Below are 21,051 nucleotides of genomic sequence, written 5' to 3' on the forward strand. Positions count from 1 at the left end.
TTTTGACACTGCAAATCAAAATTGTGAGCTGATCTCTACAGACTCTAGAGCTTAGGAGCAATTCCATTTCATAATTTGCTGTGTTGTGACCATGTGCTAAAGGCCTTCGGAGAGATAGGATGGAGTTCTGAACCCAGCTCATCAAAGAATAGATGGCACAAGAGCCTATCAAGCAATGGACGGCACATTTTAAGGCTTGCGCAAGATCTCCAATAATGTATTTTTAAAAAAATTACTACACCATTCCAAGATCCGCAAATTAAAAGATTTGCGCAAACCACAAGTGTGCAAATTACAATTTGCACAAATGATAGAATCCAGAAAAAAATGCACAAAATATTTCTGAAACCGGGCGGAAGGGGTGGAATCTGCTACAGTCGGCCACCACTTACAAGAGTGGAAATGCTGTACAATCCCATTGAGCTTAAATGGAATGGGATTCCCAGTGTTGCACACCCTAGTGATGGTTCTTCACACATATAGGCTACCCTTAATCTTTGAGTCATAAAGTGATTAACGTGCATCTGTGAACAAGCCCCAAATATTTGGTGAGGAGCCTCTTACGGGAAAAGGCATCCCAGGGATTTTTGTGATCTAGTAAGCCATGCAGGGTAGACCATGTTTTCAATATACCTGCTGTCGATGACAACAAATTACCTGTGCCACTCTGAAGTAGCTACAGGAGCTCTATGATGCCTTAAGTGATCTAAAATTACAGTGCACTGAGCCAAATTTTTGCAATTCTTACCTTGGGAGCGATCGTAACATTTTCTCAGAGCCTCATTTTGCACTGAGAGCCAACGGCAGGTCTGCCATTCTGCCATCTTAAAAACTCAATGTCATCACCAACAATACATTTTAAGAGTACACAGTCTGCTTTGTCTGAGAGTAATGTATTCATCTTGCTGGCTGGAAGCACTTAATAAATAATCACACTCTGTGCTGTGGCAACAGAGAGCGTGTGGCAATAATTCCACTGCTTGTTACGCGACGGGTTTGCAACAAAGAGAAGCAGGGAATGCAAAAGGCCCACATGTCCACAGGGAGGTCTTAATTGGATTCTAGAATTCAAAGTCTGTCTCCATCCACATGAGGGAAAAGGAAACTTGCCCTGAATGGCAGAGAAAAGAGCAAACAAACAAAAGCTACAGCTTTTAGGGGGTGGGGGGGCGTCTCCTCAGAGCTATAATACTTTGGAACCAAGTAATTTCAGGGAAGGTGGAAGTAGGGTTAATGACTTCTGATTGTAAAGATGACGTTGTGCTGCAAAACCAAACTATGGAGTTAGGAATAATTACACATCTGTCAAGCATGAACTACAGCCTCCTGAGGAATTGTGGAGCGGCAATTCCCAGATGCCACTTCCGCTTCAAAAGCAGCAAGCTGCTGAGACATCTATAAGTACGCTCCAGGCACCAAAGGGCAGATTCCACCACAAAGCCACTTGGCGCTATATTGCAGTGAAATCTGATTTCATCGCCAGCCTAACCTGCCTTGGATAGGGTTGTCATAACACATAAAGGTGTCTGTAAAGAAGGGCATAGAGCCAACAAAGGCCATAAGCATGCAGGCCAGCTCTGGTTTTTGTCATTGGGAGCAAAGGAGGAAGGAGGTAGTTTTCCCCAAGACATGGATGGTCGACATCATATTATCCATTACTATTTGCACATTTCCTCATAAGCCAGTGAGCTAAACGGCTCCAGAAGCTAGGAGATGGCTCCTAGATGGCTCCTAGATCATAGTCATACAGGAGTTGCCACCCAGGTTTGACTAACTTCAAAGTAGAAATAAATTGGGACGTTCCTGTGGATGCAAAGGGTCTGCAGAGGGTCAAGAAAGCTTGCTTGAAAATCCAGTTCTTTTTTACTCAACAGAATTTCATGGCATGTAAGATTTGATTTGTGTTTGTGAGGTGAGCTGCAGGGTTTTTCCCCAAATGCTTGGAACTTTTTTGAGCATTTTTTCCTGCAGGTTATGCAGTTTGTGCACATTTCTGAGCAATTTTGTCTGTAATTTGTGCGAATTTATCCATAACTTGTGCAAATTTGTCCATCTTTTGTGCAAAATGCAGGATCTGGGGCATGTGCAAAATGCCCAGAAAATCCAACTTGCTGCAGACCCAGCTGGGTGCTGCAATTGTAACCAGAACTAGGTCGGTGTGTGTCAAACCTAGGAAAATGTGTCAAACACACCCACCCAAATGGATTTCTCTGAAATGCCTTCATGCGGAAGGTCCCAGGTTCAATCCCAGGCATTTTCAGTTAAAAGAATCATGTGGGGGGTCTCTGCCTGATGGGGAAGATCTCCACCCAAGTTTCTGAAGGGCTTGTGCCACTCAGACTAGACAATCCTGGCCTAGTCAGGAAGGATGTGATGCACCATCAAAATCCTGCAAAGTACTCACAAACAAGCGAAAATCCCGGTGTGGCTATAAAACCTTGGAGGTTTGCAGGATCAGGCCCAAACTTCATACAGAGTTGTAGGGCTCTTTCACTGATTATGTAAAGTGCTCTGGCATTCATTCGCTAAAGCACTAAAGTGCAATTGCACATATTGCTGGCAGTGATAGTTGGATGCGTTCCCAATACTACAATTGTGAATTTGGAGGGCACTAGCTTGTCTACCCCGAGCTAGACCATTCATCAGTTCATGTTATGTTTGTGGCAGGCAGAATACCATAGAGCTATCTTGAATGAGATTTGGTATCAACATACATGACAGCTTAGCTTCCACACCCAGTTTTCAAAGGGGGAAGGAAAAGATAAGATAAAATACAATGCAATAGTTCTGTAAATGATCAATAGATCAGTATCACAAACTTTGTACATTTCATGTACAAATCCCAGCTCAACTCCTAAAGATTTTTCAGGGTACAATCTATAGATCATAATGGTATAACTGAACTGAGGCCTCTCAAACACTGTGCTTTAGTAGATGTATGTTTAGAAACAGAGCATATTGGAAGCAAGCTGACTTCTAAAGCAGGCCTCACAGCCATTGATTCTGCATCAGATTCCCAGGAAGCAACCATTTTTGATCCTCCAAATTTGTATTCCATTCTCAGCTATTTCTCCATTTCCAAATTCAAAGCCTAACTGCTATTTCCCTGCTATTCTACAGCTTTGAGCTTAGGAGAGACACTTATTTGTAGCATTTTTATCCTGCCCTTCAGGCAAAAAGGGCTCCCAGAGCTTGTCCCCAGGTTTACAATATAGAAGTCATGGCACAAAAGGAAAAAGGATTAGGAGGGAGAAGGAAAAAAGCAAACTCAGGCACTAGATTCTTAGTTGCAAAGCAGGTCATTGGTACAGAGGAAGGGCCGATGCCTCCTCTCCCTCTAGTGGCTTGACTGCTGCTTCCTCTCCTTCGGAATTACTGCTTTGCCACACTTGGATGTTCAACACAGATAATAATTGATGAAGGGTTTTGTTGTTATTTTGCATTTTCCTTGTGCTAGTGTTTCCTTTATATACACCATATTTGTAACAAACATCTTATAAAACCAGATTGCCTGCACAGAGAGTAGTTCAGAATATGCATATCAGAGATCATAACCACAGTAGTTGGATATCGGCTCCTGCCCTACATCCAAAGGCTGGGCAACTACACCAGAAAAGAGAGGGTGGACAAATTACACCAATCATTGCTGATGTGTAGATCATTTGAGAACTACAAGTTCAATCGCAGCTTTTAAAGCTCAACTAAAAACTTTTCTTTTTCCTAAAGCTTTTAAAACTTGATGTTGCGCAGACTTTATACTGTTAGTTTTACCCTACCCTGTGCCTGCTTACCCTACCCTGTGCCTGTTTGCATTCTCTTCCCCTCCTTATTGTTTTACTTTGATTTTATTAACTTGTAAGCCTATGCGGCAGAGTCTTGCTATTTACTGTTTGTACAGCACCATGTACATTGATGGTGCTATATAAATAAATAAATAAATAATAATAATAATAATAATAATAATAATAATAATAATAATAATAATAATGTGTAAAGGCTCTGGAGGTGGGTGCACCAGAGTTGCCCAGCTAGCATGATTCTGCCCCCTCCCCACCCCCAGGTGTACACTTTGGATATCCACTCCTAGATAAAGAGCTTCGGAAACACAAACTAAGGAGATGACAACATGGATAACAGTTATACATACTGATAAAGAGTACAATTTATTGCAAATTACGAAAAGCTCAATTAAGTTCACTGTGAACGCTGGCTCATTAAGCTATCTGCAGTTGCTAAGAGATTTTTGGAAAATACGCATGTAGAAAACGGAGTCTGTTACTCCACCCCATCCAGGCATTTGCTTCTACTGTTTTAGGTACCTACAAAGAATCTTATACCACATGGCAAAGGAAGATTAAAAATGCTGAATGCTCAGCTTGTTAGGATGTCCCTACTGTGATTAATTAAATAGGCATATCATTCATATATATATATATAAATGAGAATGACACCCCCTCTGATAGAATGACACAATATTTCTACTGTTTTTCCCCTTGAAGGCGTTTTAATAGTGGAACTTATCTGTTTAACTTATCTGCTTCGGAGAGGTGTTCCAGTCAATGAGTGAGTTATGGGCGATGGCACAACTGAACAATAATTATAGGCTAAACAAACGAAGCAGCCAATTACTGTGGCATGGAAATACAGTGTTTCCTACCACATATCTTGCTAGCATGACACCATTGTTCTGTTCAATTACCATAAGCAGGGTGATAACATGATTATATGTAAACAGCAAATTGAAAAGAATCTAGGAGTGCAGCTGGATGGATCTAACAATATCTAAGGGCTGACTGTGGGAATGAGGCAGGTTTTTGTGTAAGCCTTTAACAATTCTTTATCTCTCCCCACTCCATAAAACTAGAGAATTTTACTACTGAAGAACACACAACTGCTTCCTCATCACCAACTCTACAGTGTTTTTTGCTATCACAAAAAACAGCTAATGAAAGACAAGCTGTAATGCATAACTCCTCAGAATATCAAAAAATGGGTCCTTATTATAAGAACGTTTGGCCAATAGTGCATATAGGAAAGGTTTTTTAATTTCCTTCTTCAGGAGAGGAAACAAAATCAGCAACCCCTCTCAATCGGGTGGCCCAAAAGGAAACCATGATTGAAAGACAATGAAAGGTCCAACAGAATTTATAGGGACTTACTCCTCCTGATCATTTTCCAGTGGGGCAACCAAAACTGTTTCAGTCCCAAAACTGAACCACCATCTAAATTAGAAAGGGTCAAGATAATCAGCCAAGAATCCAAGAAAGGTGTTAAATCACAAATCATGTGATTAGCTAGCAAGTCCATGCATTGATTAATTCTTACTATTTATCATTACAGCAGAACCCCACAAATAAAAGGACTGCTCCCATGCTTTATCTCCTAGATAAAAAAGGTACAAATGTTGCCATGCTTTATCTCCTAGAGGTCATTCTTGCTTGCCACAGGTGTCCAGGTGGGAAGGTGTCTCCAAGATTGAGGCTGTAGACCCTTAAACTTACTTGAGGGTAAGCTCTATTGAACATAGTGGGGCCTCTGGGTAAATATCCACAGGATTGCACTGCGAGTTATTTAATCAGCTTATCCATAGCATGGATATTGGGTTGTTGTTAGAAATAAGGTTGCTTCTAGAATACACAGACAGATGGCAACTTTTCTTATCATTTATCCTTCTGTACTTGGACAGCTTTAACCACCATTTAACAATGGATGCTACATTTGGTTCTCTGTTTAAAAACAGGAAAATGAGTGTGTAAAAAGGTGGCCCACAAATATTCACCCAGCACAGAATATTCTCCTGGAGTTTTGTGCATATCTGATGGTGTAATTGGTTTCTTTATATTGCTGCTAAGTACATTTTTTTGGTGAAGTATGAGGGAGCATTTTTGGGAGCCATGGAGAGCTAGAACATAAGCAGTTCAATTTGTCTGACTATTTGCTCATCTTTAATTCTGAAGCAACTGGGAAAATTGAATTCTCTGAAATGAATTCAGATTTCATTTTGAAGAATCTATTTGTCAAGACACAAAACATAAACCTACAGTTCCAGTTTACTACTGCAATTGTTGGTTGTAATTATTATTCCACATGCAGTCCCTGGGTGGGCCACCGCTGATCGTGGAGATTGGCTCGAGGGGATAGAAGGAGCTCATTCCATCCCCTCGAGCTGATCCCCAAATGGATCGGAGGGTGGGGGGTGAAGGATGTCTCCCATGGCTGAACATGTAACCATGGGAGAAATCTATCCACTGATATCAGGGAAGGGGTGCAACAATCTGTCCTGCAGCTGTCAAGAGCAGGACAGATTCTTGCACCTCCTGTCTCCATTCACCAGAAGAGAAGGGAAATTGGATGAGTAAGCATCTCTCCTGCCGCTACAAACAATTCCCCTTCTCTTCTGGCGAATGGGGACAGGACACGCAAGGATCTGTCTTTCTCATGACAGCTGCAAAACAGATTGTTGCACCCTCGTGGTGACCCTCCTTCCCTGTCAGGGCCGTGGCAACAGGGAAGGGGGCAGAGTTGCTATAGCTGCCCACTTCCCTGTTGCTATGGCCTCGACAGGGAAGGACGCATTGGCACCGAGCCATGTGATCCCCTGACAGGGATGATGTCATTCAACGCTGATGGGTCCTTCCACAGCCTCTTGCTTCTGCAGCAGGGGTGGCATATGTTCCTCTGCGCGTGGCTGCCACAGAAGCAAGAAGCTGTGGAATTATCTCCTCGCATGTCATGGCACCAGATCCATCTGACGGTGAAGGATGCATCAGTGCTGAGTGACATCCCCGGAGCCTGTCCCTGTGCAGCCACCACAGTGAGAACTAATGAGTGCATCGCCTCCAATGACAGGGGAGGCGATGCACCCACTGGAACGATGGCGCATTGATTCCACCTCCTGTCAGGAGAAGCAATGCCTCCGCCATCGCTTCTTTCTCTGGCAACGGCCACTGTGAATAGCATGCCATGGCCATCGCTGGAGAAAGAAATGGTGACGGAGGCATTGCACCTCCAGACAGGAGGTGGAATCAATGCACTGCCTCTGCTGTCGCTCTGGCAATGGCCGTGGTGCATCTCCACGCACTGTGGTGGAGAGGACACTGGGGGGAGAGATGACTACTCAACGGAGTGTGACTACTCTACTCTGTGGAGCACTACATCAGTGTCAGCCAAGTGCGACCCACAAATAGTCATGGGAGACTATTCACACTCCATGGACTAAAGTGTCTTCTGAATGCACCCAATATGTGGTTTTTGCATTGGTTCAGGGTAGAATTGATGACTATTCTGGCCTCAGTATAGTAGCTACTGTACAGAAGACATGATATTATGGTTGCCACTTTTCTATTTACCCAGCATCTGTTCCAATTAAAGTTCCAAAAATGTTTCAAGGGGTTGTATTTACATGGGAATCACTTTTTCTGGAATCCTGGTCAGCTGGCAACCCTACAAATACCTGGACAAGACTTGAAAAGTAGGAATGTATATCAAAAGCACAGCTGAGCCATTGGTTTAAGGGAAAACTTTTGTCTCCAGGTTAAACCATTCTGATGGCAAAAATACTAGATCATTAAATAAAATTGGTAGTCCGTCCCAGTTGCTTCAACTGTTATGCCCTGCTGTTTTACTATGACAAATAACAGCATGTGATTTTAGCTCAGCATGTATGCTGAGCTGGCAACCCTTTGATGTGAACCAATTAGTTTCCCCCCATGTTAAATATTGCAATAAATCCCACAGCTGCAGGAGACAAACAAACAGGACCTTGTTAAGCTGGTTACCAGGTTTGATTTGGTTACCGAGATCTAGAAAATAAGGATCATCAACCCACACAGTTAAATGTGACCTTTCTTACAGAGAATCTTGCAACATTCTGACTATGCACGTTTCCCCTTTTCATCGTATACAACATAATGTATTTTGTAACACACTCAGAATTCCACAGAGCGCTGACTAGGTTCCTAAGACATCTGCCATCATGTCAGATGGAGAAGTAGTTGTTTCACACTCAAGACTTTAAATCCAGGGTTGACAGAGCTGGAAAAGGTTAAGTTACACAGTGCTTATGATAATGAATGATAAATCTAGAGAAAATTATAATGTGTTTTTCCAAAGACAGTTACTACACAATTAAACGGCAAAGATAGGAAACATTATTAAACGTGCAAAAATATCACAGGACCCAACTTAGGAAAGTGCATGTTTACAGAATTATTCACCCGAGAAGGTTTATACTCCCAGCTTGTGGATACTTAGGTAGGGTGACCAACTGTCAGGATTTCCCCGGATTTGTCCTGGTTTTTGTTCTTTCCATGGTGTCAGGGGGGATTTTCTATCATTTTCAATAATGTCCTGGAATGACACACCTTCCCCTTTAAGGCTGCCATTAGCATGGCAGGAGGGAATGTCATGCTTTCTTGAGGCACATCATTCCCCCACCCTGAGCTCCAATTGAGGTCTTAAAGGGGAAAGTGGGTCATTCGTGGACATTATAGAAAAGGCCCCAATTGGAGTGGATGGTGGTGGTGCAGAATGAAATCCTTTCCCCTCCTCCACTCCAATCGGGTTCTTTAAGGTGGCGGGGGAATAACGTACTTTCTGCAGGACTCAGAAAGCTGCTTCCCCACACACACACTAGGTGTCCTCTTTTTTGGTTTCCCAAATATGGTCACCCTAACTTAGGAGAGTACACAACACGGGCAGAGCTAGAACAGACATACACATACATATACATACATACATACACACACACCTCTTTGGGTGTTCATTCCTTTCAACTACTGTATACTCCTCCTCTTTAGTGTTAACCAAGCTGTCCCCAGCTTGCTACATAATGGCCTGGTTTGCATGTAATGGGTTGCGAACCCCAAATAACCCAGGAAGAGAACCTCCTGCCAGTCTCTTCCTCCTATACCTGTCTTGTCCCTTCCTAAACATCATTTACTATCAGGTTGCATGGTGTTTATTTTCTATGCTTCTTGGCCCATTTCTTTGAATCACAGGGTACAGAAAGCTAGAAGTCCCATAAAGCTCTGCAGGAAATGACGCACCTAAGCATGCTCAGGAGTGTCCAAGCCACTGAAAGTGAGGCCTACAAGGTCTCTTTATTGTGAGTGAGGTCTCTTTATTGCTAGTTTCCTCACCTCTTCAAAAGTATGAGTTTGCTGGGAACTGCTAGTTGGTGGAAGCAGTGAGCCACATTAAAAGATAGGCCTGAACTCAAAGTGGTTTTAGTTCAGCTCATAATACTTGATTATAATACTTGATCATAATTGCTTCCAAACTGGGGTGTGTGTGTCAGAATATGGAAACCCTAATTCTAAAATTTGCTGCCATCACTACTCTTATCAATAACAAACAGAAAAGTCGATCAATATCAACCAAAAGGATTAAAACTCTAACAGTTTTTTTTGTTAATTAAAAAAAGAACCCACAAAGGCAAATGCATCAAGGATAAATTAGCAGGTTTTTTTTTGGGGGGGGGACACAACTAACTCTTTTATGTGCATGGAGGTAGGAATGGTGGTTACATATATAAAAGACTCTTTTTAAAAACAGTTCCTTAATTGGGACAAATTTTTAGAGAAGATTTAAAATTGAAGTGGGGAAATAAAAAAGGATGAAATCATAGTTTATTTGTATTAGTTGACATATATGTATGTACCGAGATGTAAAAGGAAAAAAAATCAGAAGGTAAAATAAAGCTACCGTGGTTTTTTTTACAAGGCAGACCTTATTAAAGGCCAAGCAGCAAACATATCTCTCAGTATTACAATATAGGATAGCAGTTTCCTTCAGTGGGGTAGATCTAAAAGCCTGCATAAGAAGAGAACCTTTTTTGCTGGAGTAATGCTGGAAGTTGTAGGACCTTTTTCTGTCTAAACATGCTTCAGAATGCACCCTTAATATATGCAGAAGACAGGTAAATAGGATTAGCCACAGAGATCATATCCCAGGTCTAGCAGTCTTAAGTATTTAGCATAGGAGTGGGGAACTGTTAACCTTCTAGATGATCTTGGGACTCCAACTCCCATCAGCCACAGCCAGCATGGGTAATGGTAATGGGTGATGGGAGTTGCAATCCAACAGCATTGAGAGGGTAACAGGTTCCTCAACCCTGGGTTAACATTTCAAAGGAACAGATCAGCCATAAATGTAAAGAGAAGGTGACTGTCCATCTGGATAAGTTCATTTACATTTGACAGATGCCTATCGAAGTCCTGGCTGACCCTAGAAAGGGTGAAAATGATTGAAGAGCTATTGAGAGAGAGATTGGCCTGCACAAAGGTGTGCCCAATTTAGACCCTGCTTGGGTGCTGCTTTATAAGAATTTGCTGATCTTATAGGCAGAGCAGAGAGGTAGTTCGCTGCAGGTCAGAATGGCTGGCAGCTCCAAAGGGCTTTCCTCTAATCCTGGTTCAATAAGGCAAACCCTTTGCTTGAAACATCTGGAACACTGCTTTTGGCAGAGTCCCTTGCATGACCCATTTATAACATTCTGGCTCTCTTTGCCAGACATTAGGAACTGGATTATAGGAGAGTTAGTCTACCAGAATGAAATGTGATCAATCCTGTATGAGAAGTTAGACTTTCGCTTTGGAGTCCCTTCTAGTTCCACGATGCTCCTGCAATACCGATCCATTTTGCTCCCACATTTGACCCAGGCATCTCGACCACGAGAGCCACCTGAGAGCTCCATTTACTTTGACACTTGGCAGCTTTGTAAAAGCTCAAAGCCCTTTTCCTCCCAACAGTAACTTCAACACTTGCCAAATTGGTTTATGGGCCTTAGTTTGACTCATTAGGAATGCCATTAACAGCATTCCCAGCGGGGGCATTTTAAGCCTCTCTCAAATACGAACTTCTACATGATTGACCTGCAAGAACCTTTGCCTTGCTCCTTTACTATGCAGAACCGGGGGGGGGGGAGGCAACCTGGTGCCCTCCAGATGTTTTGTATTACAATTCCTATCAGCCCCAGCCAGCATGGCAAATGGCTAGGGATTACAGGAGTTGTAGTCAAAAACATCTGCAGAGCACCTACCCCTGATGCAGAAAAGGGGCAAAAGAAAGAGCCGCTTGCAGCATTCATGAATCAGCAATGCCCATGTTGGGCTCAGTTCACACTTCTACAAACATGTACCCAGAACTTAACTCATGGAGAAACTTTGCTACCTTGTGTGAACCTCATCTTCAGGAGGCTAACAAGGAAAACAGGACAGAAATCTGCAGTATTTTACTTCCTCATTTCCAATCAGACATATTTGAACAAACTGAATTAACTCAGTATATCTAGCCAGAAAAGATTGTGCCCACATTATGAGAAAGATGTACAAACAAACATGTACACACATGCACACACACACACACACCTTGTGACACAGTACAGACCAACATTTATTGCCATGAAAAGGACGATGTTGCATAACAATCAACTCCTAGCTGCATGAAATTATTTATTTACAATATTTATATACCACTCTCCATTCAGAATTCCAGAGCAGTGGATAAAATAAAATAGAATAAAAACAGAATAAAAACAAATTAAAAGTACATTTAAAAAAAAACACAAGGTGAAAAATAAACTATGGCTGGTCACTAAGGGAAGGCTTCTTGGAACAACGATGCTTTCAAGAGGCACCGGAAGGAATACAAAGTTGGCACCTGCCTGACCTCCACAGGCAGGGAATACCATGGGAGGGGGCCACCACACTGAAGGCTCTTCCCCTGGTAGACTCCAATCGCACGATAGGTCTATGTGGAACAACCAGGAGCATACCCTCGGATTACCTCAGTGACCAGGCAGGTTGATAGGGGAGAAGGCTCCCTCTCAGGTATCCTGGTCCCAAGTTGTTTAAAGCTTTGTACACTAGTACAAAAACCTTAAACCTGGCCCGGTAGCAAATAGGCAGCCAGTGCAGTTCCCTCAGCAAAGGAGTTACATGCTGAAAATGGACAGCTCTGGACAACAGCCAAGCTGCAGCATTCTGCACTAGCTCCAGCTTCCAGAGCAGCTTTAAGGGCAGCTGGTAAAAGACACTCCAAGCCGCCATGTCCACTTGGGCCTCCAGTGACAATGATGGATCTAGGAGTATCCCCAAACTACAAACCTGATCTTTTAGAGGGAGTGCAACCCCATCCAGAAGAGGCAATGGGCATATCTCCCGGATTCAGGAACCACTCACCCACAGGGCCTCCATCTTGCCAGGATTCAGTTTCAGTTTATTTGCCCTCTCATGCAGCCCATTACAGAGTCTAGGCACCGGTCCAAGACCTACACAGCCTCACCTGATTCAGTTGTCATAGGGAGGCAGAGCTGCGTGTCATCAGCACATAGATAGCATTTAGCTCCAGATCCCCTAATGATCACCCCCAGCAGCTTCATATAGATGCTAAATAACATTGGAGACAAAATGGTATCCTGTGGCACCCCACAGCTCAATTGCCAAGAGGCCGAGGAATGGTCAGCCAATACTAATCTCTAAAAACAACCCCATAGGTAGGACTGGAACCACTGTAGCACAGTGCCTCTAATACCCATCCCACAGAGTCAATCCGGGAGGATACCACGGTCAATGGTATCAAAAGCTGTTGAGAGATCGAGAAGAATTAACAGGGTTGCATTCCCCCTGTCCAAAAGGTGACTCCTTTTGCAAATGAAGTGAGGACATGGCTTGATAGACCCATTACTCTGGAAGAGGTAGAAGATGCAGTCTCCTGTCTTAAGTCAAATAAATCCCCAGGCCCAGATGGGCTTAATGGGGAATTTTATAAACCCTTCAAGGAAATACTACTCCCTCACCTTCAGTCTCTTCAATGAAATTTTGGAAGGTGCCTCACTTCCAAAGACTTGCTCCAAAATTGTTGTATTATTAAAACCAGAAAAGAATCCATTGAAGATGGACTCCTATAGACCAATTTTATTATTAAATAACGATTATAAACTTTTTACTCTGGTATTAACAACTGACTGAAAAGTTATTTGGGGCAACTAGTTCATATCGACCAGTATGGTTTTCTACCACGAAGATTTATAGTGGAACCTATTCCATTATTTCATTTGATACACTTCTGTAAGGAGCATAAATCCCGGATCACAATTTTGGCCTTGGACTTGTTTAAAGCCTTCAATTGTGTAAATTGGAATTTTCTGAAAAATGCCCTGAGACATCACCAATTTGGCCCTATTCTCCATCCCAGGCATGGATTTGTGTCAATAATCTGGACTCCCGTAATATAAATATGTACAGCGACACTAAGCAAGGTTGTCCATTGTAATCTCTTTTATTTACCCTCATAATTGAATTCCTGGCAAATCGACTTCAAGCTCACCCACAAATAAGTGGAATTAAAGTGGGTAAAACAGAGCATTTGATTAGTCTGTATGCTGAGTAATCCAGTACATGCAATTCAGGCTCAACAGGTAGAATTAGATAAATTTAAGGAAAAAGTGGGCCTGAAGGTTAATTTTAAGAAATTGGACCTTTTATGCCTAAATTTTCCTCCAGGTGAGCAATTAAAAGCTTCACAAAAGCTAGGGATTTCATTAGTAAACAACTGCTTCTGCTACTTTGGGATCTACATACCTAAAAACACACGAAAACTCTTTAAAATAAATTATGGACGGCTATGGAAGAATATTTTGAAGGATATAACGAAATGGGAGAAACTTAATCTTTCACTTCCTAGTCGAATAGCAACCATTAAGATGATGGTCCTTCCTAAATTAATGTATTTGTTTTATGTATTACCATTAGAACTTCAATATAAACACTGCGACTTTGGCAGAGTAGAATGATAAGATACTTGGACAGCAGTTGGAGAGAACACTGGAGTGGGCACTTTTAGGGCTATTTCTGGGAAACAACAAAAACTGCTCCTTTAAGCCATTGGCTGGATTTTTGTTGGCAGCAGTCAGACTGGTCATTGCTCAATTTTGGAAGGACCTAAGAGGAGTTTCATTGGATGCCTGGTGGACTTGGGTTTGGAAGATGGCCTTATCAGAAAAATTAACAAACAAGTTACAACTGGCAAAAGGAAGTAGGAAACACGATACATTCGCTATGGATTGGTATCAATTTATTACGTATGTTGCTAATTCTCAATTTCAAAACACTCTGACAGTAGCATATTGGTCTCTTTGGTTCACCTGAATAATATATTCTGTACTTTTGTGCCTTGATTTATTATAATAACTGAATGTCTGGACTATCACATGTGGGGGGGGGAGAGGAAAATAATAAATAAATAAATGAATTCTTGAAGGGGGAAGAATTAGAGTTGGACCCCAATTCACTCTCTGGATCTAGTCCAGAATGCTTTAAACCCTTTTAGTGGGAGACTGACTGCTTTGCAACTAAAAAAATTCTGGGGAACATTAGGATTTGAAGGAGAAACACACTCATTATGTTTCTACCCCTACCTTAACGTATCTTGCAATTAGTAATGCATAACAGCCAATTAAAGTCCTAATATTTTCATATCCAGCAGAGGGGATCAAAATACCATCCTCAGCCCAATGAACTGCTCAGGCTTGGAACCAGATGAGAAACTTTTTGCTCACTCAGCTCTGAACTGTAGGAGTTAGAACTGTAAGGCAACTGAGCTACAGCACTAGAATGCTGAGGCTCAGAGCTAAAGAAGTTAGACTGTACTCATCTAGCCCCAGGTCTTATGCCATTGCTGCTACTGGGCCGGGGATAGGGAGCGAGCGGGGAGAGGAAGTTGCCCAGTTAGTCATCTCCCTCACTCATGGGACACCCAATTTGTGCTTTCAAATACCAATTTGCTGCATACATGCTTTGCATTTTTAATTGTGCCCCCTACACCTAAGCAAGGTAATGTGTGAAGCAATCTAGAGATGTACATAGAAGGCCAAGCCAGGGATAGGAGCCATATTGAAAAACTAATTTAATCCAAAAGTTCACCTGGAATGTGAAAGTGTGCACAGCCTCTCTTTTAGGGTGATCATATGAAAAGGGGGACAGGGCTCCTGTATCTTTAACATTTGTAGTGAAAAGGGAATTTCAGCAGGTGTCATTTGTATGCATGCAGCACCGAGTGAAATTCCCTCATCACAACAGTTAAAGCTGCAGGAGCTATACTAGAATGACCAGATAAAAAAGAGGACAGAGCTCCTCCAGCTTTAACTGTTGCGATGAAGAGGGAATTTCACCAGGTGCTACATGCATACAAATGACCCCTGCTGAAATTCCCTTTTTTATACAACTGTTAAAGATACAGGAGCCCTGTCCTCCTTTCCATATGGTCAAACTACTCTCTTTATCTTGTGCACCAGAAGGATAAGAGGGATTTCTATGCACTGGTCTTGTCAGATTATGCTAATTGGGAGGCAGAATAGGTTAAAGAGGTGAACCAAGGACAAGGAGTCACGAAACTCATTTCCTCAACTCTGACCATAAAGTATTTGATGGAGACAAAGCTAGTTTAAATGCAAATTTCCAAAGAAATCACATTTAAATTAAGAAGTTGTGTATTTTATGTTTGGCAAGAGACAGATCTCTGCAATGGTTTGAGTTTTATTTGTTCAGCCTTAAAAAGAAAAGAAATGTTCAACACAAGTTTAAAAAATTGAAATTTAAAAAACTGAAGTTTTAAATGGTACAGTTACATAAAATGTGATTTAACTAATAGGTTACATTCTAGGCCTTCGGAAGGATGATTCAGACTTTGCTGCGTGGAAATAGGTTTTAAGATTATAAATTAATCAGGAAGGCACACTCAGTGTTTAATTCTTGCTTATTAACCAGCATGAAATTTTAAAAAGTGTAGCACACAGAGAGTACAAGCAGAACACCCACACCCACACAACCAAAACTTGTTAAAAGCACAGGAGTTTTGTTATTTATTACAATGGAAGCACATCTGCCAAAAACAATAATGATCCAAATAGCTGATCAATGCAATAATGTCACCTAATGTCAATGAACCATCATACTACTATCCTATGCTTTAAAAGCTTGCATAGTTAATGCCATTCAAAAGTCTTCTTGATAACTACAGAGAATTCTCTTGACCTTATTTTAATTTTATCATGAATGCTCCTGACCAGAGACTAAGGCCACAGCTAGACCTAAGGTTTATCCTGGGATCATCTAGGGTTCGCCCCTGCTTGAGCACTGGATCCCCTGTGTGTCACCTAGATGAACAGGTTTGACCACTGGACGATCCAGGGATAAACCTTAGGTCTAGCTATGGCCTAAGTGTCAAAACTTCAGTTTCCTCCTCTTCCAAACCAGTTCAATTAGAAGTGCATTGAATATGGTTAGACTCAGACAGGAAGGAAACTGGACAATGATGAAGACAAGCTACACACGCTCTCTGTTATGGTGATGTCAAAGGCACTGAACACAGCCGTTGCAATGCAACGTCACGTTTCCCTAGGAAAGCATTGGCCAAAGCTCACTCTGTCAACAGGATTTAAAACTGTCTATTCATGAAATTTTATCACAGTGATAAAAGAATCAGAGCGAAAATGTGAAGGCATCTGGTGGTAGAACTGTTCCAGGAAGCCAGTGTGGAAGGTCTGCATTTCTTTCAGATGAGATAACGCAGCAGTGCAGGGTCTTGAAAGAAGACACACTGTCGCACTGCATCTTGTAAGCAGGTTTGCTGGGGTGATATTTTAAATGACATTGGTTATCTTGAAGTCACTTCATCAGAAGTGTGGCCTAACATGTGGACTTCACTGTGAATAAAATAAAGATAGAAGCTCCCCTGCAATCGCACCATTATTAAGAAGGAATTAGCTTCCTCCCAGGTTTACACCGATTTAAACTGAATCAAAATCTGGTCCTTGGATAACTTGAAAAGTTATGTCACTAAGGCTGCAATCCTACGCACACTTTCCAGGCAATAAGTTCCACTGGTCTACTTCTCAGTAGCCCTACATAGGGTTCCTCTGCACAGCATTTGCCTTGGCTCTCTGAATTCGTGTAATGGACATGCAACATTATATCTGATTAAGGGACATGCCTTCAAACTGAGGGGAGTAGGATGCCCTATTCCACTTGTTGTGGTTCTTAAAACAAATTAATCTCTGTCCTGGACTGAAACAGTTTTCTGGCATCAAAGCTGCACCTTAAAATATCCATCTGGCAAAACAGGAACACTTCATCCTTTGCTCAGGATTCGAAGCCTGAAAATAACTCCACTTCTAGTCAACTCCAAATTGGGATTTAAAATTGGGACACCTTGAGCATGAAGTTTATGATAGTTCTACTGAAGATCAACAGCAGTCCAGGGAATCCGAGAAGGAGAACGTTTTGAGGAAAGAAGGAATGGTCGGATTGGAGGGGGATGGAGGGAAATGCGCCCATAGTTACAGAAACAGTAGTGTGATGGAGCAGCTTGGGAGATCAAAGCCCAGCAACTACATCTCTGCAAGGTCACTGGAGGAGGACTTTTACATAATCCGAGTCACGGCCGGACAGTCAACTAGAAGGGGATGGAAATAGGACAATTGACCAGCGTTCCCCCCCTCCCCCACCAGACGCAGGCACATTGTTCCCCCTGCCCGTGTGCTGTCGGCGCTGCCTTCCCTTCTTCCCCCTCCCTCCCTCCGAGAAAGGCTGCATGCAGCAGCTTGCGGAAGGTAGAGGGAGGGGGGGATCCACAGCCCCAAATCCTCCCCGTGCTCTGCGGTGGCTCAGCTGCTCCAATGCCGGCAGCGACGGCGCGTGTCTCTGGGTGGAAATAAAAACCGAGGGAGAAAGACAGGATCCCTCGCCTGCTGCTCGTTCATGAACGCGAGCGCGATTACACAAAATTATCATCTGGCTTCACCCCATCTAAAAAGATGGGGATCAGAGGCAACGGAGGCTGGTGGCCCCGAGGACAGTGGAGCTGTGAATCCTCTCTGGGTTTCAGTCAGAACTCTAAAGAAGCTAACTAAGATGCTCCTATTTGGGGGATTGGGTTCAGCACCTTGGATAGTTCTGACTGGAACCCAGAGCGGAATCCACAGCCCCACTGACCTCGGGGCCACCAGCCTCCACTGCCCAGAGAGCTGTCTCCGTGTCTCCCCACCCCCACCCCCCTCGCCTTCTCCCCGGAGAACCTAACGCGCCCCCACCCCCTCCCCGCGCGTGCTTTCCCCGCTGCTTGCTGCAGACCCGTCCGGCTCCGGCCCAGCACTCCCCAGGTCGCTTCCACGCTTGTGCTGCAGTCACAGGGGGGACATTTCGCCTCGCCCACGCCGCTCGGAAGGCGAGCAGGAGGGGCGCGCGTGGCATTGGAGGATGCAAGCCGAGAGAGAAGCGAACCAGGCTGCAAGGAGGAGGACCCCAGACCCCCCGGCCCCGCTCCATCCCAGGAGGGGCACCAAGCGGTGGCATCTCGTAGCAAAAGAAGACCGGGGGAGCGGAGCGGGGGGGGGACCCGAAAAGCCAGCAAACTTCCCCCATCCCGAGCGCCGTCAACCCAAAACGCAGCGCCCCCTAGAGGCTCCCCGCGGCTCGCCGCATCGGCCGCACGAGGAGAGGTTTCCGGCTCGGACGGAGGACGCCGCGTCTCCCGCTGGAAAGGGGACGAGCGCCGCCACCACGGCGGCAGCAGCAGCAGCAGCCAGCGCTGTGGGGTCAGTTGCCCGCCCGCTCGCCCGCTCGCCCGGGGCTGACCCTTCCCGACGCCCTCCCTACCTGAGTGGCTTTGTGGAACTGCTTCTTAAAGCCCGCCACGGACATTGCTGCTGCTGCTGCTGCTGCTGCTGCTGGGTGATGCCGCCTGGAGCGTCGAGCGAGGGATGCTGAAGCAGAAGAAGAGCTGCGGGCGGCGACGCTACCAAAGGGGATGGATGGACGGATGGATGGCTGGCTCGCTCGCCCCGCTCTTGCCAGCCGCTCTCGCCTCCTCTTTAACCCCTCCTGCCTGAACGGGTTATCAGATGCCGCGCTGTGGTGCAGAAACACCCTGACGTCAAATCCAGGGAACCCGGCCTCTTAAAGGGAAAGCTCGCCGCCTGTCCTCCTCCCTCCCCCCACCTCCAGCTCCTGTAATAGAGCCAGAACAGCAAGCCTCGTCCTTGCTGTTATTTGATGCCATTTGTCACATACGGTGCCGGCTCCAGGTCCTTGGTGAGGACACCCTCAGTGGGGGCCCTCCATCAGCGAGGCTCCCTGCTCCCCAGCCCTTGTCCCCAGCTGCTGTTTCTCCCCTAGTGCTTCCTCCTCATTGCTCCCACCCGCTTACTTGATAGGCAGAGCCAATAGGCAGAGGCGTCTACAGCTCCTCCTTCTCACCACCACCTTGGTCTGGGCCAGACAGAGAGGCGGGGGAACAAGCAGGTTGGTGAAGAGGAGGAGCAAGCCAGTTGGGTAGGGGGCTGGGCCCTCCATGCCTACCCATGGCGCTGGCACTGATCCCATATTAGGACGTTGCTTCCCAGAACCCGCAAGAGGTTTTACTCTGAGGTATGTCATACTCAGTGACATCAGTGAGCCCAATCCTATCATCAAATATATAACTCCATGGGGCTCATGCCCAGGTAGGTCTGCATGGAATGGCAGCCATGAGTGCCTGGATGTATGGGCCATGAGCAGGACCCGCTCTGTCATTAGGCAGCAGATGAGGAGGCAGGGAGACAAGGAGCAGTGCTGAAGGCAGAGCTGTGAGTACCATGTGGCTTGCCCTGCAACCAGTGCCGGATTTAGGAACAAGCCAAGGAAGCCATGGCTTAGGGCTTCATATAATGAAGGTCTTCTAAATATGTTGGAGATAATTAAGATCAAATCACTTTGACAAATATGTTGGAAAGTCTGGTGTACAGAGAAAGCCTACCCAGTGCCTGTTTACCCTACCCTGTGCCTGTTTGCATTCTCTTCCCCTCCTTATTGTTTTATTATGATTTTATTAGAATGTAAGCCTATGCGGCAGGGTCTTGCTATTTACTGTTTTACTCTGTACAGCACCATGTACATTGATGGTGCTATATAAATTAATAATAATAATAATAATAATAATAATAATAATAATAATAATAATAAAGCGTGGCAAAACAGCATTTACTATTGGAGGCAACAAGCACAAACTAAAGCCAGTTTAAAGTTCAAGTCAGCTGACTTTCTTAGTGCTTTTATACACATCTTTAGAGAAGACTGTCTCACACTGTTTAACTGCAAGCACCCCCTAACTCTAGAAGCTACCCTTTCCTTACCCTTCCTATTATAATTTAATATACTTTTTTTCTCTTTATTTTTATGGTATGGAGCCTCTGAATCTTGATATGGTTTAGGGCCTCAGCATACCTTAATCTGGCCCTGCCTGAAGCACCTAACCTCACCTGCTACCTCAGGTATGCTGGAGGATGCCTTCCCATTGCTACTGTTGAAATAAGATTCAACAGCAAGACAGGTTGACTTCTCTACATGGAAGGGTGAGTGTGTGTGTTCGTTTGCCTTGTGTATGCATGCACACCTTCTTTGCCCGAGGCAGCAAAATTTCCTGGGCCAGCCCTGGTCATGAATTCCAATCTCAGTTCAGGCTGAAATGTACTGAGCAAATTCACTATGACAACCCCAGGATGTAGTGGTATGCACAGCACACTGTTTTGGAGGATTTTAAGTTTGTGTAAGCTGGAGAAAATGAATTGCTACAACAAGGCATGTTTATAGTTATCAAGACTAAAAATCTGTTCTTTCTTTTTTATGGGGGAGGGGTTGGGGGAGGCAACTTCAAGTGGACCTTCTATAGTAAATACTTATTTCTAAAAACAATATGCATCGGATCTACAGTAGCTCTCTAGACTCTAGCAATGTGAGTAGTTTCAGTGGTATTAGTTATCCTTGTGGAGTGAAATCTATGCTGCGTTGGTCTGCATGATTTGATGGATTTGGATTATGTGGCAATTCATTGTGGATGTAAGTTTGAAACGTAATAGCTTTTGTTCATCATTTCTAAAGTCCCCAGAAAAGACAACATCTCTGGCTATACTTACCAACCACATTTGATTTATCCATTAGCTGGCTGAGCCCACAGGACGAAACCACCAATTTTGTTGTTCATCATCACTCAAAGGATTGATTTAGTTTTCCCTTT

General features: G+C 44.0%; 1 protein-coding gene across 1 annotated transcript in view; it reads right to left on the reverse strand.

Moving 5' to 3' along the window:
* The window catches only part of SH3GL2 (SH3 domain containing GRB2 like 2, endophilin A1), a 120,330-nt gene extending 101,557 nt beyond the window's left edge, over positions 1–18,773 (reverse strand). Inside the window, exon 1 of the mRNA XM_063129232.1 lies at positions 18,657–18,773. Coding sequence (XP_062985302.1) covers positions 18,657–18,701 — 45 coding nt within the window. The 5' untranslated portion in view covers positions 18,702–18,773. The remainder of the gene's footprint in view (positions 1–18,656) is intronic.
* Positions 18,774–21,051: the final 2,278 nt, after the last annotated feature.

This window comes from Elgaria multicarinata, chromosome 6 (genome assembly GCF_023053635.1).
Source record: "Elgaria multicarinata webbii isolate HBS135686 ecotype San Diego chromosome 6, rElgMul1.1.pri, whole genome shotgun sequence".
Lineage (NCBI taxonomy): Eukaryota > Metazoa > Chordata > Lepidosauria > Squamata > Anguidae > Elgaria > Elgaria multicarinata.